Source organism: Chlorocebus sabaeus, chromosome 13 (genome assembly GCF_047675955.1).
Source record: "Chlorocebus sabaeus isolate Y175 chromosome 13, mChlSab1.0.hap1, whole genome shotgun sequence".
NCBI classification, from domain to species: Eukaryota; Metazoa; Chordata; class Mammalia; order Primates; family Cercopithecidae; genus Chlorocebus; species Chlorocebus sabaeus.
The window spans coordinates 62,814,441-62,834,108 of NC_132916.1; the positions used below are offsets into that span (position 1 = coordinate 62,814,441).

The 19,668-nt window shown below is 41.1% G+C and overlaps 1 protein-coding gene across 1 annotated transcript in view; it reads left to right on the plus strand.

Moving 5' to 3' along the window:
- The window catches only part of ARFGEF3 (ARFGEF family member 3), a 193,677-nt gene that overhangs the window by 142,769 nt on the left and 31,240 nt on the right, over window positions 1–19,668 (plus strand). The window contains exons 21-26 of the mRNA XM_008006875.3: window positions 1,259–1,404; window positions 3,044–3,223; window positions 11,576–11,720; window positions 13,051–13,173; window positions 15,705–15,808; window positions 18,090–18,234. Coding sequence (XP_008005066.3) covers window positions 1,259–1,404; window positions 3,044–3,223; window positions 11,576–11,720; window positions 13,051–13,173; window positions 15,705–15,808; window positions 18,090–18,234 — 843 coding nt within the window. The remainder of the gene's footprint in view (window positions 1–1,258; window positions 1,405–3,043; window positions 3,224–11,575; window positions 11,721–13,050; window positions 13,174–15,704; window positions 15,809–18,089; window positions 18,235–19,668) is intronic.

The following is a 19,668-nucleotide window of genomic DNA, read 5'->3' on the forward strand; positions in this document are numbered from 1 at the left end:
TTCAAAACTTTTTAAGCACTGGCATAAGGCCACAAGTGGAAAGTTCCACACCTGACCTCATGTGACAGGCCACGCTCAAAATGCAGGCACACAACACACAGTTTATTGAGGGTCCCCAAGGGATACAAAAATTGCCTTCAGGCTGTGTGTAAGGTATATATGAAACAGAAATGAATTTTGTGTTTAGACTTGGGTCCCATCCCCAGTAGGAAGTAGAGGAGAGGCAATAGAACATGAGCAAGAAGGGAGCGGGGAAGATAGAGGTGACAGTGGCAAAGAAGTAGCCCAAGATCAGGGTAGACAAGGATGGTACTGAAACAAGACAGAGCAGGCCAGACATGTTACTGAGCAGCAGAGGGACCAGGCCTGCTTGGCAAAGGCTGCAGAGGTTTATTAAGGATTGTCAAAGTAGATGATGAAGTGAAAGGTGACAGGAACACGAGTAATAATAATAGCTAATAATGTTCAGTTAGTATGTGCTGGGCTTATGCTGAGCACTCTATGTGTATTATCACGTTTAATTTTTAAAGCAATTTTAGGAGTGGGTAGTATTATCCCCAGGTTTACAGATGAGATCATTAAAGAGGAAAATCTTTTTTTTATTTTTTTATTTTTTGGAGACGGAGTCTCGCTCTGCCACCTAGGCTGGAGTGCAGTGGCGCGATCTCGGCTCACTGCAAGCTCCGCCTCCCTGGTTCATTCCATTCTCCTGCCTCAGCCTCCCAAGTAGCTGGGACTACAGGTGCCCGCCACCACGCCCAGCGAATTTTTTATATTTTTAGTAGAGACGGGGTTTCACTGTGTTAGCCAGGATGGTCTTGATCTGACCTCATGATCCACCTGCCTTGGCCTCCCAAAGTGCTGGGATTACAGGCGTGAGCCACTGCGCCCAGCCTAAAGAGGAAAATCTTTGGCCAGATATAACACAACTACTAAATGGTGCCAGGATTTGAACCCAGACAGTCGGACTTCTCGGCCCTCCTACCGAACTGCTACCTCATTCCCTCTAATCAATTCCTGATCACACCTGTCATATCTCAGCTACCGGGGCTACAGTGCTAAGTGAGAGGGCGATGCAGGTCTTGCTGAGTGAACCACCACATCCTTCTTGAATCCGGGGCTCCCTCCTCCCTTGGTTAGCCAATATCGAATTACCCTACTGGTCCTACCTAGATTTTCAACCTCTCTCTTTGCTTGAATAGGTCAGACTATGTCTGAGTTTGGGCTTTCTGGCATTTATGTTCTTGCCTTCCTGTAGGAGAAGTTAAATCCACTCAAGACCGAAAAAGCGCCCTCCACCTGTTCCGCCTGGGGGATGCCATGCTGAGGATTGTGCGGAGCAAAGCACGGCCCCTGCTGCACGTGATGCGCTGCTGGAGCCTAGTGGCCCCACACCTGGTGGAGGTGAGCACTGGAAAGGTGGGAAGAGCCTGGAACTGCTAAGTCAATGACCAGCAGAGCCAGCACGGGGGCCTGCAGTCATGTATGGGGACAAAGCACTGTGGCCACTGGGCAGTGGGAACTTGCCCATCACCTGGTCACAAACATCACTGTTTTCTAATTATACCTCATGGCATCTAAAGAATCACCCCAAAGGGCAGTACTACCCTAGTCTCACTCTGACTCTCTTTCTTTGCAATTATACAACTCAGCTAGTTTTTCATTTTTTATGATCTGGTATCAACCTGAGCCTGGAACAGAGAGACTGTGGATGGTTCTTAATAGCTTTATTTGTATACATAAATATAACAATGTCTTTGGTTCCTACCAGTCCCTGTTTTCTAATAGCTAAATATACTCAGGACGGTGTCCTTTCAGTCAGGGAACACTATGTCTTAGTTTTCTTAACAAAATTAATACTAAGACCCTTTCACTCTCCAAAGGAAAGCAGTTCATGTGATCAGTTTTATGGCAGCTCTACATCTAAGCATCTCAATACATGAGGACTGGCCACTTCCAAGTTGACAGGGAAAACTGTTGCCCTGTTTTGCAGTGATAGCTATTCTTAATAGCCCTTTTGCTCTTACCTGGTAGAGATAAATCATAAAACACTTCTTGGAACTTATTAACCTGAGAATATTCTAGTAAGCAAAATGGGTAGAAAATAGCAATGTAGACATGGGGAAAAAGTCTGTCAGTTATCTTTTACTCTACAATAAGGCCTCCCCAACATCTAGTGGCTTAAAACAACAACCATTTATTTAGCTCATGATTCCGTGAGTCAGATATTTGAGGTAGGCTTCTCTGGGTAGTTCTGGGGTTGGCCAGGCGTGGCGAATCTCACTGGCTTTAATTGTGTATCTGTGGTCAGCTGGTGCAAAGTCTGGGGCCAGATGCTTCATGATGGCCTTAACAGGGACGGCTAGACGAATAGGTCTCTCTTTTCATGGTCTCTCATGTAGACTAGCCTCCAGCAGAGCAGCCCCAGCTTGTTCACATGGCATTCTTAGGGTTCCAAAGAGCAACAACAGGGCTAACCCCAAATCACAGGTACTTTTTAATTCTGTTCTTACATGATGTTTGCTTGTGTTCCACTGGCCAAAGCAACTCACACGTCCAAGCCCAGGGCCAGTACGGGAAAGGACTACTCAAGAGCATGGATACCAGGAGGTTGGTAAACCAATTAGAGCTACTGTGGCAATTTGTCCCTCACCTCACTGAGGAACAGATGACTCATCTTATCTTCCTACGTGTGGGGCACAGCTAAGATGAAACCATAAGCTGTTCCTAGTCTGGGTTCTGGTGTCTTTATAGTGAGCATGTTCTGTACCATTTAAGAAAACTGTCGTGTTACAGAAAAATAAATTACCAGAAACTTTTCTTTTTCTAGAAACATTAACATGAAATTGAAGTTGTGCCTGATAAGCTCGTTAAATGCAATTTAGTGTGCAGTTTGCTTAGACTTATCCCTTAGAGTGTTTTGATTTTAACAGAATTGCTGTTTCTCCCTCCTTATAATGAGGTGGGGTAGGAAGGCCTTCAGAAACCACATTCTCACTGTCTGCTGTCCTGATGGCATGCCACTCTCTGATGAATTTTGCAGGCTGCTTGCCATAAGGAAAGACATGTGTCTCAGAAGGCTGTTTCCTTCATCCATGACATACTGACAGAGGTCCTCACTGACTGGAATGAGCCACCTCATTTTCACTTCAATGAAGCACTTTTCCGACCTTTCGAGCGCATTATGCAGCTGGAGTTGTGTGATGAGGACGTCCAAGACCAGGTCAGTGTGACATGGTCATCAACATCATAGCTGGCTCTTACTGAGTGCAGTGGCAGGCACGGTTCTATGAGCTTTGCACTCTTACTCTTTCCAATAATCCTATGTGGAATCTGTAACAGAGAAATTAAGCAGGGCCGGGCGTGGTGGCTTACACCTGTAATCCCAGCACTTTGGGAGGCCGAGGCAGACAGATTATGAGGTCAGGAGTTCAAGGCCAGCCTGACCAACGTGGTGAAACCTCATCTCTACTAAAAATACAAAAATTAGCCGAGTGTGGTGGCACATGCCTGTAATCCCAGCTACTCAGGAGGCTGAGGCAGGAGAATCACTTGAACCCGGGAGGCGGAGGTTGCAGTGAGCCCAAATCACACCACTGCACTCCAGCCTGAGTGACAGAGCGAGACTCCATCAGGAAAAAAAAAAACCAAAAACAAAAACAGGTAATTTGACTAAGGATACATAATCAGTGATTGGTGGAGCTGCGATATGAACCTAGGCAATCTGCTGGCCTATCTCTTTATACCTGGCCTATGTTCCTAACTGCTGCCATACTGTCCACTGAAGGCAAGGTAAAGAAACTAACTGGAGACTTCATATTTCACTTGATGGTGGGCTAGAAATACAGGATCTCTCTCTCTGAAATCCACCAAAAATATTGAATAGAGGTTTAAACATTTCTTTCAAATACCTTGACACACTGACAAGAAAGTAAGGAGGCCCCAAAACTGAGTACCAATGGGAAGCCAGAGAAGTAAGCAGAGCCCTTAGGCTGGTTTTACCATGAGGGAATTTGCTATTATGTGGAGCAGAAGTTCTGGTCATCCCAGACGAGAGTGCACAAAAACAGAAAACAAATCTCAACGCCAATTTTGCAAAGCTGATGTTCATTCAGGCCAAGGTTGAATTAAAACAAACTTGATGTTCACTCAGGCCAAAGCTGAATTAAAACAAACTTCCTGAGGATACTATCAGCTTGTTTCTAACACTGGCTCTTAATGGAAAGTTTTTTAAAAAGAGCGCGCCAGGATTTATTATTACAACTTAGCCCTTTTATGTGATCTATATATGAAATTGCACCACCTCAGGGTCTGAAAAACTATACAGGCACCATACAGAAGCAACAAAATTCCCCCTAGAGCAACTCATGTCAATTCAGGCCACAAAATAATCCCACAAACAAAGTTGCAGGTATGTGAGCTCTCGGTATTTTTTAAAAATTCATAAAACACACAAGAAAACAAGGCAATGGAGAGAACTGATAAAACAACCAATGGTACAACTAGACCTGTAAATAATTGGATTGAAATATTGGTATCTTCCATGCAAAATATTAAATCAAAATGCCTAGTAAGTTTAAGGAAATAAAGGAATGAAAATACAAGTTAACACCTAAAGACTAGATTGTTAACACTTAAGGTAAGTTAATACCTATAGTTAGCTCCTAGATAGTTAACACCTACAAGTTAACACCTAAAGGTTAGATCATTAACATCTAAGATAAGTTAACCTAGATGGGTTAACACCTAAGACTTTATACCCATAAGAGTGAACTAGGTGATTCAGATCAACTTTCCCACAGGGAACAACTAAAAAAAGCTGGATAAAAAAAATTTAATCACTCAAAGACACTGACATACTATAGGGCAGTGAAGAACTACAGGGCCAAGATAGGGGAGAAAAAGAATACCCAGAGTAGTCTTCCTGGTATTTGAGGCTGTTTTTCCTAAAATGGAATCTACTATTTTAAAAAAAGGAAGATATTGGGTTGGTGCAAAAGTAATTGTGGTTTTTGCCATCACAGCAAAAACCGCAATTACTTTTGCACCAGTATAATAAAAGATGGAGAAGCTCAGCAAAGTTGCAGTCTGGGACCTCCCAAGTCTGGTAACTTCCTGACATCTTGAGTCAGGATCTTGAAGTGAAAGGGACATCTTAGAAAGAGATGTCCCTTTAAATAGATTAGTCATAAGAGAAAATAAACCCAACTTCAAATAATCCCAATCCCTGACATGAGATTAAGGTAATCTGAGATTTCTAGTGCCTTTCTGACAGAAGGCACCATTAATAATAAGCTTCAAATTATTTCTTGATTTGCAGGTGCAATGTTTGCATTCAATAAAAAATAACCAGGCTCATTAGGAAATAACATGTCATTGAAAACAAAAGTTTAAAAAACGAACAATAAACACACACAGGAACCCAGACATCAGAGTTATCAGAGACGTATTTTAAAATAACAATGCTTAAATGTGTTTAGGAAGATTAAGGACAGGAGCAGCTTTGGCTATGGTGACTTGAAGAAGTTAGGTTAACCCTCCCCACAAAAATCAAGCATAAAACAGGACAGGACAGAATTGTCCAAAGCAACCATCTGAGGGGTCTGGAAATTGACCAAAAGCAGACAACAAATTGAGTAGCATTTATTCTTAAAAACAGTGTTTGCTAGAACTTTGGTGAAGAATAGTGGGAGTCTGACTTTCTTGCCAAAGACTGAAGCAATCACCTTTACTCCCAAGCTCTATTGGCAAGAAGAGTAGTTTGACCCGTGTGAGGCTGACTGAGAAAATCATCAGCTTTTCTACAATCAGGGACAGACTTGGTATGGAGAAGAGTGGGGAGAAGATCATTGACTTGTCAATTAAAAGTGATGAATTCATGGAGAAATGAACAGAGGAATCCAACCTTGCTGGCCTAAGGTTTGCAGTCAGTCGTGTACTAGCAAGAAATCTAAGATCCTGGATATCAGAGATTCATAGGACAGAGGGATCAAATAGTCTGTTCACACATCCCTGGGGCATGTACAGGGGAGACTGTAAAGATTTCATCAGAAAGTAAAAGAAAAAGGAGATAAAAACTTTGAATATTCTCACCAACCTTCTCACACAGATTGATTGCCAGAGGGTAGGAACCTGAAAGACTCAAGGTGTTTGAGCACAGTTTCCACCCACATGATCAGTTAACTACTCAGCTATGCAGACTTGGGGATGAACACTAGGGAGTCAGGATAAAAAATAAAAATGAAGAAGAAAAACTGAGCAGACACATGAGCGCCATGGGAAGAGACAGATTCTACAGACTAAGTCCAAGCACCTTAGTCTGGTGGGGGGAAACCCTCAAAAATAAATTAGCATCCAGCATTGCTACCATATATTTTCTAAAATGTCTAATTCTCAAAAATATGAACGATGCAAAGAAACAGGAAAGAGTGAAACATACTCCGAGGGCAAAATAGTGAATAGAAACTGACTTAGAGTGAGCCCAGATATATTTGGGAGCCAGAGCCTTCAAAGTACCTTTTAAATATGTTTGAAAAAATTAAGGGAAAATGCGACAATGACTCAAAAATAGGGATTCTAAATATAGAAATGGGAACTATAAAAATGCAAATTTTAGAGTTGAAAAGGGCAATAACTGAAATGAAAAATTAGCTATACGGGCTTACCAGAAAGATTTGAGATGGCAGAAGAAAGCATCAGTGAACATGGAAATAGATTAATATAAATTATCTATTGTGAAGATCAGACAAAACTAAGTTTGAACAAAAATAAACAAAGCCTCAGAGATTTGTAGAACAATGTCAGGCATACCAACATACCTGTAATGAGAGTCCCAGGTGGAGGGGAGAAAGACAAACAGATGGGAAAATATATTTAAAGAAATAGTGGAACCCCAATTAGGATCAACACAAAGATATCTACAATAGACACATTATAGTCAAAATGCTCGATGACAATGACAAAACCTTAAAAGCAGCAAGAGAAAGACTATATTACTACAGAGGAACTAATGCTAGGATTAATGCTCGGATTAACTAATGCTGACTTCTTCAGAAAGAATGAAGGCTAGAAGACAATGTAATGACATATTTAAAGTGCTGAAAGCAAAACTGTCAATGAAAGAGAAATTACTCTTCAAAAATGAAGATGATGTAAAAACATTCTCAGATAAACAAAAATTGGGAGAATATCTTGCCAGTAGACCTGTTCTACAAGAAATACTAAATTCCTTTAAGCTGAAAGAAGTAACACAAACTGGTAAATCTATTGCATAAGAAGAAATGGTACATATGTGGGAAAATATAAAACAGTATGTACATTTTTCTCTTTCTCCTAATTTATTTCAAAAACCTAACATTTAACACAATAACTCTAACACTGTATTGTTGGATTTATTAAACATGAAGATGTAATATAAGTAACATTAGCAGAAAGGAAGGATGGGAAATGGAGCTATGTAGAAGCAAAGTTGCTGTATTTTGCCAGAATTTGCTCAGTATTAACTTGAGGTACAAATGTGATCAATTGAAGATTCATATTATAATCCCTAGGGCAGCAACCAAGAGAGTAACACAAAAAGATGAAAAAATAAACATGAATGAAAGTGATCACAAAAAAATGTATTTAACATAAAAGAAGGTAGTAAAAGAGGAACAGAGGAACAAAAAGGACGTGATATGTAAATATGCAGAAAACAAATAGCAAATGACAGATGTAAAAAGAACCATGTCAATAATGGCATTAAATATGCACTAATGAAAGGATGGTCAGCTTCATTAGTCATTAGGAAAATATAAATCAAAACCACATGAGATAATATTTCACATCTACTAGGATAAAAAAGATAGATAATAGCGGCCGGGCACGGTGGCTCACTCCTATAATCCCAGCACTTTGGGAGGCTGAGGCGGGCGGATCACGAGGTCAAGAGATTGAGACCATCCTGGCTAACACAGTGAAACCCTGTCTCTACTAAAAATACAAAAATTAGCTGGGTGTGGTGGCGCACACTTTAGTCCCAGCTACTCGTGAAGCTGAGGTGGGAGAATCACTTGAACCCAGGAGGCGGAGGTTGCAGTGAGCCAAGATCGTGCAACTGCACGCCAGCCTAGGCGACAGTGAGACTCGGTCTCAAAAGAGAGATAATAGCAAGTGTTGGTGAGGGAGGAGGTAGAGACCTTGGAACCTTCATGCCCTGCTGGTGAGAGGGTAAAATGTGTGGCTGCTTTGCAGTCTGGCAGTTCCTCAAGAGGTATGTACCCAAGAGAAATGAAAACATCCATACAAATCCTGTACACAAATGTTCATAGTAACATTATTCATAATAGCCAAAAAGTTAGAAACAACTCAAATTCCAACAGCTGATGAATAGATACGTTAAATTAGGTTATGTCCACACAACGAAATCTTATTCAGCGATAAAAATGAAGTACTGATATATGTACAACATGGATGAATCTTGAAAACATTACATTAAATGAGAAAAGCCAGTCACCAAAGACCATATGTTATATGACTGCATTTATATGAAATGTCAGAATAGGAAAATCTATAGTGACAAAAAGTACATTAGTGGTTGAGGGTGGGGTGGTGGAGTAGGCAATTACTGCAAATGGGTACTGAGGTTTTTGAGGGGGTAAGTAAAATTGTTTTTAAATTAGATTGTGGTGATGTTTGCACATTAAAGGTCTGTTAACCTCATAAACTTGTCATTAGTCTTTGAAGAAAAAATATGTAAAAGAAAAATGTATGTATACATAATGTAAGAATTTGTGTCTAAAGCAGGGTTTAAAATTCTTTGGAAAAGTTTGACAAGGTATGTCATGTGAACTCAGATTCATCTTAAAGAATTATGCTTAGATAGGAAAAAGGAAACTTATTTTGGTCTCAAGTAGAAAAATATATTGCTTTGAGTTTTATGTACATTTAGACTTTTAAAATGTTAGAACTGATTCTCACTAAAAGTGATTTGTAAAATTACACCGTTGGTTTGATCACCGGTGATTACAGTGTTATTCTCATACCTTTGTGTATTGAACTATTTCCAGAACCAAGTTTATGTAGATCCTGAACAGTAATATGAGAATGTGATTGGTATTTGTCACCTTTATTTTAAAACTAGCATCTGAACACTTCAAAGCTGTCAATGTGGATTGGTTAGACCAATAACCTCTGCTTGATCCTTACAATTAAATTTTGTAACTAATGGTATTGTTCTTTCAAACAAATGACATGTTTTCCATGACTGTTATGGGGAGGGGGGAAATAATTTAATCAGTTCTTGTTTAACAAATTGAATAAAGCAAAGGTTCATACATTTAAAAAAAAAAAACCTCCCCACAGTACCCCAAGCCCATTGGTTTCACTGGTGAATCTACAAACTAAGGATGAAATAACAGCAACCCTACTCAAGCTCTACCAGAAAATAAAGCAGGAAGGAATACCTCCAAACTCATTTTATGAGTTCTCGTTTCTGTGATACCAAAGCCACAAGAGGGAAAACTATAGACCAATATTCTTTATGAAATTAGACAAAAAATTCCTTTAAAAATTATTGGCCAGGCACAGTGGCTCACACCTGTAATCCCTGCATGTTGGGAGGCCACAGCAGAAGGTTTTCTTGAGTCTAGGAGTTTGAGACCATGCTGGGCAACATAGTGAGACCCCCATCTCAGAAAAAAAAAAAAATACATATAGCTGGGTATGATGATGCATGCCTATAGTCCCAGCTGCTCAGGAGGCTGAGGTGGGAAGATTCCTTGAACCCAGTAAGTTGAGACTGCAGTGAGCCATGATCACATGCCACTACATTCTAGCCTGGGCAACAGAGTGAGACCCTGTCTCAAAAAAAAAAAAAAAAAAAAAAAAAAGCAAAATAAATGCTGTAATATATAAAGAAAGATTAAACATTGTGGCATATGGAATTCATTCCAGCAATGTAAGATTGGTTTAACAGCTCACAGTCAATTAGTAGAATAAAAGATTAAAACCACACGATCACCTTGATATAGACAAAACATTTAACAAAATTCATCACCCATTTTTAACAAAACCTTTTAAGAAAAGAGGAATTAGAGGTATTTCCTCCATGAGATAAGGGGCATCTTTGAGAATCCCACATCTAACATCAACTTAATGATGAAAGACTGAGTGTTTTTCTCTTGTAATCAGTAATAAGACAAGGATTTCTGTCTTCTCTATTTCTGCTCAACTTTAACTTTTACTCATTGTATAAAGAAATTAAAGACATCAAGGTTTGAAATGAAAAGTAAAGCTATTTTAGTTCACAGACAACATGTGGTTATATATAGAACATTATATAGGATTTACAAAAAAATTCTAGTCGAGCAAGGTCACTGCACACAAGATCAACATACTAAAATTGATTGAATTTATATATATGAGAAATAAATTATCCAAAGATAAGTAAGAACAATTCCATTCAAAACAACATCAAATATGATAAAATATTTATGAATAAATTTAGCAAAAGAAGCTCAAGACCTGTACACAAAAGCTACAAAACATTGCTGAGAGAAATTAAAGATTCAAATAAATATGAGATATACCATATTCATGGATTGAAAGACTCAATATTTTTAAAACAGCAAATTTCCCCAAATTGATGTATAGATTCAGTGCAATTCTGATTAAAATCCCAGTAGACCTTTTTGAAGACATTGTCAAAGTAATTCTCAAATTTATATGAAACTGCAAAGAATATAATAGAGAAAACAAACTTGAAAAAGAAGACAAATTTTGAAAATTTACACTACCTGATTTCAAAATTTCAGTAATCAACACAGTGTGGTATTGGTTTGAAGACAGACCTATAGTTCTGAAGAGTAAAGAAATAAATTCTCCTGTTTATAATCAATTGATTTTTGATGAAGATACCATTGCAATTCAATCATGGGAGGGGATATTTTCAGCAAATAGTGCTTGAATGTATGTAATAAAAATAAACTTACACCTTTACTTCTCACCATATTTTAAAAAGTTCAAAATGGGTCATGATGTGATCCATTAAAAGAAAAATGGATGAATTGGACTTCACCAAAATTAAGAACTTTTAATCTTCAAAAGACACCATTAAAAAACAAAACTTTTAAAAAGCCCAAAGTTGTGGGAAAATATTTGCAAATTATATCTTGGGAATATATAAGGAACTCTAAATACAAACAAACAAAAAAGAAAATAAGAAGACATGAGCCCAATTTTTTAAAACAACAAAATATTTGACTAATAAGATGTGAAAAGTTGCTTAGCAGCATTAGTCATTAGCGAAATGCAAATTAATACAACAAGGCTGATTATTCAGAATATTTTTGAGTGAGTTTGTCTATTCTGGTTTTTCCTTTTCACTAAAATTAACTCCAAAATAGGGGACGGAGAACTATATCACCATTCTCAGAAATTCTGCTCCTTTTAAGGAGAGGACTTTTTTTTTTTTTTTTTTTTTTTGAGACGGAGTCTCGCTCTGTCGCCCAGGCTGGAGTGCAGTGGCCGGATCTCAGCTCACTGCAAGCTCCGCCAAGGAGAGGACTTTAAGTGCGCCTTGCTTTGCATCTGCCAGGTTGTGACATCCATTGGTGAGCTGGTTGAGGTGTGTTCCACGCAGATCCAGTCCGGATGGAGACCCTTATTCAGCGCTCTGGAAACAGTGCACGGCGGGAACAAGTCGGAGGTGAAGGAGTACCTGGTTGGTGACTACTCCATGGGTAAGAATGTTTGGATAATTCTTGCTATTCAGCATTAACTCTCTGTGCCAAGTTTCATGCTATGAAAAAAAAAAACAGTTGAACAATAGGGAAGACAGATTGTCAGCCATGTTTTATCAGCAGGAAAGAATGTGGTGTAGCAGGAACATGAGTTCTGAGTTCTGCCAGCAGGCTGAGAGCCCTGAGCATTGTCAGGCCCTGTTCTTGCTGACAATTGGGCAATAAGGCTGAGAGACTTCTGTTGTTTCACTTACGCATTGCTGTGTTGAGTTCATTTCTAAAGCCAAAAAGAAAAATGTTATCCATTTGCTGGTAAGAAGCAGAAAAGTATCATGACACAGAGTAACCAGAATTAGGGAGATTCAGTCTGCTGGAAATGGATGGGTACCCATAAAGCATGCCCAGGGCCCAGGAGTGAGTGTTATCTCAGAGGTTCCCAAAACCACTCCTAAACTCAGAAACCCACGAGAAGGATTCATGGGACCCAGCATATTATGTTGAGATTTATTACACAGTTCATGACTAAGTTTTAGCAATGTAGGAAGGACACAGCAGATTATGAAAAGGAACGACACAGACAGAGTCTGGAGGAATCTACACACCAGCCTCCCTGTGCTCTCGCCCTCCCAGGAGGGATCACACACAACACATTCTTCCCCCAGCAGTGAAAACACAGCAACATGTTTGCAATGTTTCTGCCCGTGGAAGCCCATTAGAGATCTAGCTGGGGACTGACCACTTATGTACCCCTTGCCTAGCACATACCAAAATCCCAGACTCCCAACAGGAAAGCAGGTGTTCAGCATATGGTTTGCATGAACAGTCTAGGCATGGTGAACTACTCTTATCAGTTAACTGTGGCCTGGGATTACTCTGAGAGCTGAGTTCCCAGACACCAGCTGAAGGCCAATTTTGCAAGCAAGCTTTCTAAAAGGAGAGTGGTCTCAGGTCTTCTGTGTTCTTTTTCTGCGTAGATATAAAGAAACTCAGATATGCCACCAAAGGTCTGTCTAAACCTGCCCTGCCACGTCCTGTAGATAATCTACAAATACCTGCGCAGGAGCATTCCAGAGGCCACGTGGTTCCCTGCTCTTTAGACCAGCACATTGCCTCAGCTCCGCACTCATCTCTCTGCCGAGCTGCTCCCCTGCCGGCAGAGCTGAGCACCGCACTGGAGTCAAGCCAATGGTCCAATAAAAAACCCAGGCATCTCCCCAGTAGCTCTTTCTCAAGATCTGTCTCAGTGGAAGGTGCTGGGAATATGGGCAACCCTGGCAACCCCGAGGGCAGAAACTTACTTTCTTACAATTCTATAATCTTCCTCCCTTAGGAAAAGGCCAAGCTCCAGTGTTTGATGTATTTGAAGCTTTTCTCAATACTGACAACATCCAGGTCTTTGCTAATGCAGCCACTAGCTACATCATGTGCCTTATGAAGTTTGTCAAAGGACTGGGTAAGCAGAACCCTCTTCTCATGCCTTGTAACTGCTGAGGACCCTTTCCAGGGTGGCTCTGTGGCTGGAGAAAGCGCCCACTGACTGCCTGGAACAAGCACGCATCCTGGGATACAAGCAGATGGTGGTGTTGTGTACTCAAAAGCAAAAACTTACTGTGAAAGCAGCTTGAATTTTGTCCAAGGTTGATACTTTTCATTGTGTTCATGGAATATCTTATAGCATATTTTTAATCTATTTATTGTTTTATACTAACTATTGTCAAATAATATCAACCTTATATTTTCCCTTTGTAAAAGGTTCTCAGGCTCCAGGTCTAATCACACTCTATGCAAACTCTCAAAATGTTAAGTTTTTGATAAACCTTTTGGTTTAACTAAGTGTCCCTCCCTTTCATTTCACCCCGGATAAACCTGTGCTATATAAAAATCTGCTACCACAGGTCACGTTGTATAGTGAGAATCTATTTTGTTAAGGTGTTTCTAAATTAAGTATAAAATCATCTGGGTAGTTTCTGAAATACACGAGGCTTTCAAGAAGGGGGACTTCTATACTTAGAAAATATATTTTATAATTAAAGCCTGGGGTAGGAGGAATTCTTAACTTTCGCTAAAAAGCTGGGAAATCAAACTCAAGCTGCTAATCATATGACACTGAGAATAGGTTTCTGCATAAGGCCAATTATTGAATATAATATTGACTAATCTAAGGTTGGAAATCTTAGAACATTCATACAATTATGGAGGCTGAGAAGTCCCACGATAGACCATCTGCAAGCTGGAAACCAGGAAGCTGATAACATGGCTCAGTTCAAGTTCAAAGGCCCCAGAACGAGGGGCACTGATGGTGTAACTCTTAGTCCAAAGCAAGAGGCCTGAGAACCTGTAGTTCTAAGACAGGAGAAGAAGGGTATCCCAGCTCCAGAGACAGAAACACAGAGAATTCTCTTTTGCTCTGCCTTTTGTTCTCCCTGGGCCTTGGCTGAACAGATGGTGTCTGCCTGCACTGGGTGAGGGGGGAGCTCCCTTATTCAGTCTGATTCAAGTGCCAACCTCTTCCAGAACCAACCTCACAGACACGCCCAGAAATCATGTTCTACCAGTGATCTGGGTCTCCCCTAATCCAGTCCAGTTGACATCTAAAACCATCATACAGAGGACATCGAAAACAGCCTGTTTTCTTCTGTGAATTATAAGGTGGAGTTATTTGTGTGGGGCCTGGGGTCAGTGGAAAAAGCAGAGTCCCCTGTATAGTCATGGTGCCTGTGTCCTGCCTGGCTCCAGGGAGTGCCATCCACATAGACTTGGATGCTTTCAAATACACAGCAGCCACGGTCTAAACCTTTGGGACGCCTGCTGTAATCATAGGTAGGAAATGAATTTATGGTTAATCCCCACCTGCTTATTTCCACATGAATTTGACCTGGTCTGTTTCTGTATTATAAAATGTGTTCATCTAAGCCAGGAGTTGGCAAGCTATGGCCCACAGTTTTTATAAGTACAGTTGTATTAAAACATAGCCATGTTCATTCATCGATGGCTGCTTCCATACTACCGTGCAGAGTTGAGCGGTTGCAATAAAGACAGCATGACCTGCAAAGCCTGAAGTAGTTACTCTCTGGCCCTTTGCCAAAAACGTTTGCTAACCCTTGATCGAAAACATAAGAAGTGTTTTTTGTTTTTTTAAGGAGAAACATGCCTCTTTGCTTCTGAATTTTAACTAATGCCTAGTAATTATGCCTATTTACTCACAGGGGAGGGTTCTAGCTCTTACAATTGTAGACAATTAGAAACAATTACAGCACATGAAATGATTTGATTAAATGTATAGAAATAGATTCGAAAAGAAAAATTATAATAATTCACAATTACCATTCTTATAGAAAAACCCAGATAACCCTCTACAGACGTGTTAAATCTCTAGATATGTACAAAAAATAGAAAAATCATGTAAATGCAATTAAGTAGTCTCTGTCCCCAAACCCCAGATGTTTAGACTCTTCCGAGAGACCTCATTTATCATCACCATTTAGTGCCATGCACTGGCAGGGAAAGAAATCCTTTCCCAAATGGAGAGAGGGAAGTGCTTCATTCCAACCCAATCCAGGACTTGTCTCTGGGATTGTCCTCTGTCATCAAAAGTCACTCCATCCAATAGCAGGTCCCAGAAATGTGATTTACCATGTGCCTGTGTACAAAGGAACACTGTCCAGCCGCTGAAAGTACTGTGGTAGAATAGAGAGGAGATGTTGATTGTTTAGTGGAAGGGGGAGTTACTAAACCATATAATCTCAACAAAATGATAGGTAGAGTATGGTCCCAACTGTATTTAACATGTGCACATGCAGCCGGGAGAATGGCCAAAAGGATTTTCCTCAGGGTTGTGCAATTTGGAGTCATTCTTCTCCTTTTCTCCCACTCTCTTTTAGTAGATATTTGGTGCACTAGTGCTATGTGAGTAAACAGGTCTCCTGTTAGAAGAGGGCCCGCAAGGGTAACAGTGTTGGTCTCTGTCCCCCATGCCGGCCCTAGGGGAAGTGGACTGTAAAGAGATTGGAGACTGTGCCCCGGCACCCGGAGCCCCATCCACAGACCTGTGCCTCCCGGCCCTGGATTACCTCAGGCGCTGCTCTCAGGTAGGGGAATGGTCCAGCTGGGCTCCGGGCCTGGAAACCTGCCTTGGAAGATGCTCCCAAAACACGCGTGGGGGTCTTTTGCTGAAGCCTAAGAGAGACACTTTGCCAGCTGAGGAGACTGGGGCACAGATGTGGAATATACGTTTTTGTCCCTCCTTTTTCCATGAAGGAAAGAAAATAATGAAAACATACTAGAACACGCAATTGGATGCTAAGGTCTCTGAAACTTCTCCCTCACACTCAGAGGCCTAAACTACCAGAATTTTTATATTTGCATGAGGTTTTAGGGGAAGGGGTCACGAAGTCACAGGAAGTCTTCCTGAGGGCACCAAAAAGTGGAGAGCAGGGGTGCAAGTAATAAAGAGGGACATTAATAAAAGAAAGACATGTTCAGTCAAGATCATCTAGTAGAAGTGGGCAGATCACCTGAGGTCAGGAGTTCAAGAACAGCCTGGACAACATGGTGAAATCCCGTCTCTACTAAAAATACAAAAATCAGCCGGGCATGGTGGCATCCGCCTGTAATCCCAGCTACTGGGGAGGCTGAGGCAGGAGAATTGCTTCAATCCAGGAGGTGGAGGTTGCGGTGAACTGAGATCATGCCATTGCACTCCGGCCTGGGTGACAGAGCAAGACTCCCTCTCAAAAAAAAATTTTTAAACCTAGTGAAGAGACAGAATAAAACAGCACTGTCATAGTGAGCAGTGACCATCATTGTGTCCATCCTTCTCTGCCTGACACCATGCCCCCTCCCTGAAGCCGTTTCTCTCTAAGCTTCAGTGACACCCCTCTGTCAATACTTTCTCACCTGTCTTCTCTGGTGGTGTCCCTGGGCCTCTTTGGGGATCTATGTACAACCTCTTCCTGGGTGATAGCATTGAGCCCATGGCTTTAGAAGGGACACACAGCCCTGGCTTCTACATCCAACTGCCTCCCCCAGGCCCCATATAATATGACCCCTGCCCGGCTCTCTTTCCACCCTCACATCCTCCCCTCTCACTCACAGTGCTACAGCCACGCTGAGCTTCTGCCCTCCCCCAAATACACCTGCTCACTGCTGCGCAGGGCCACCTCTGCTTCCTCCACTGGGACTCTCCCCGGATTCTAAGTGCCACTCTTTATCTCCCAGATCTCATCTGACATGTCACCTCCTCAGAGTGCAGAGCTAGAGGATCTGCCAATTCCTGCCAAGATTCCCCCATGTGGTCACTTTTTTTTCTTGGCAGAGTCTTGCTCTGTCGCCCAGGCTGGAGTGCAATGGCACGATCTCAGCTCACTACAACATCTGCCTCATAGGCACAAGCGATTCTCCTGCCTCAGCCTCCCGAGTAGCTGGGATTACAGGCATGCAACACCACACCCAGCTAATTTTTGTATCTGTAGTAGAGATGGGGTTTCGCCATGTTGTCCAGGCTGGTCTCGAACTCCAGATCAAAAGTGATCCACCGGCCTCAGCCTCCCAAAGTGCTGGGATTACAGGCGTGAGCCACCATGCCCAGCCTTCACTATTTCTAGTACCTCCTGTTTAGTTTTCCCTGTAGCATTTATGTCTAAAATTTAATTACTTGTGAAAGGACTGTAGTTGTTGAGACCCACCAGGACAGGAATTTTGTCTGTTTGCTCATAGCCCTGGTTCCTTGAACAATGCGGGCATGGCAGGATTCTAATTCATGAAGACATAAGGATCTTTGGAAATCTGTCCCAGTAACAGAGAGCTCAGGGGTGCCTGGGCGCTAGTCCCAAGACGGGAATAAAGAGCCCAGGCCACTCTGCTGGCTCTGCTTCTGAGACCTTCCTGTCCCCTCCTGGCCCCAGCCTCCTTCATTTCTCCAACTGCTCTTGCCCCTGTGTTTCCTCAGAGGTTGAGTCAAGGGAAGGAGAAATCAGAGTCTGGTATCTCATTTGCCTGTGGACTGTCTTCTCAGTGATCCCCACAGAACACTTTTTCCCATAGGCAAAAATTCTTGACATGTTTCATGGTTCCCTCGGTAGATTTATAAACATCTATAAAACTCATATGTAATTAAAATACTGAATAATTATCCATAGGATCCTTTTTCCCTCTACTTTTTTGTTGCCATTGAATGCTATTTCATCTGCTTCATGGGATAAATGCCTCTTTTTAAGTTACCTCTATAAATCCAAATCACGAACAATCAAATTTTCAATGTCCAGTTTCCCATCTCCCTTTAGTACTAGTGTATAATTTCATTATTCTTTAAAACCCACAATGCAGCTTTTTCCAATATATAATTGCAGTTTTTTTTCTTTTTAAATTTAGTTATTGGCCAAAATCTACAAAATGCCCTTGAAGCCAATATTCCTTAGTGGGAGACTTGCCAGCTTGCCTCGAAGACTTCAGGAACAGTCAGCCAGCAGTGAGGATGGAATTGAATCAGTCCTGTCTGATTTTGATGATGACACCGGTAAGTTAATTGATTGGACTAAACTAGGTTATTTGCCGTGTTCATATTCCCAGAAGCTTAAGTCATAAATGAAGTACCTTAAGCTTCTGGGAATTGTCTTAGTTCATTTTGTGCTTCTGTAAGAGAATACTTGAGAGTAATAAATAACGGATTTATTTCTTACAGTTCTGGGACTGAGAAGTCAAAAGTTGAGGGGCTTGCCTCTGATGAGAGCCCTCTTGCTGTGTCATCCCACAGAGGAAGGGCAAGAGAGCACTCAAGGAGTTCAGGGTGGTGGGGAGAGGAAGGGGGGCCAAACTCATGCTTTGATCAGGAACCCACTCCCAAGATATTAACTCACATTCATAACAATATTAATCCATTCATGAGGACAGAGCCCTCATGACCTAATCACCTAATTACCGTAATCACTGTTGCGTTATGGATAAAGTTTCCAACACATGAATTTTGAGGGACACATTCAAACCATAGCATCCCACTCTGGCCCCCAAAATTCAGGTTCTTCTCACATGCAGAATACATTAATTCCATCCCAATAGTCCCAAAGCCTTAACTTGTTTCAGCAGCACCTCAAGAGTCTCATCTAAATCAGGTACAGTTGAGGCTAAAGACATGATTCATTCCAAAGCAAATTCCTCTCCAGCTGTGGGCCTGTGAAATTAACAAATTGCATGCTTCCAAAATACAATGGTAGGAAGGCATAGGATAGACATTCACATTCTGAAGGGGGAGAAATAGGCAAGACAGGAAGGAGTAACATGCCCCAGGTGAGTCCAAAAACACAACAGAGCAGACATTAAATCGTAAGACTCCAGAATAATCTTCTACTGCACTTTCCATGAACATGTGAACTTTGGGGGAAATATTCAAACCATAGCGTAGATCATAAGAATGATCATCTACTTTTGTGGTTATTTTTTGAAATTCTGTCACAATAAGTCTGCTTAAAGTTTCCATGGACTTTCCAAAAACATCACTTTACAATGGATGCCTCTATACCCATCCTTTTAAAATGGATTCCTCTGTCTAAAACTAGTGCAGATTTGCAGATTCCACTTAAGTAGTTTCTCTCAATTCTCTTGACTTTAGCAAATTGGAATGAAGTTCCATTGGTGCCTGGGTATTTAAATTGACTGGTAATTGTCTTTTAGTATCTTTTAGAAAACAAATCATTATATAATTACTTCCTTCAGGACTATTTGGCTAGAGACTGGGGAAATGAAGCCATTACTAAAGAGAGAATCTGTTTGTGGCTGTTGAAGCTGAAGGTTCATGAAAGGAATGATTTTAAAGAATTTGTTTCAGATTAGGTCCCATGTGATCTCCTGTGAATCAGAGTTCAAACTAGTAACTGTGGATCATTTTCAGATGGATTAACTCATGCTCATGCCTTCTGTCTTCTGTCTCAGAAGACCCTGTCCTGTTCTACATCTA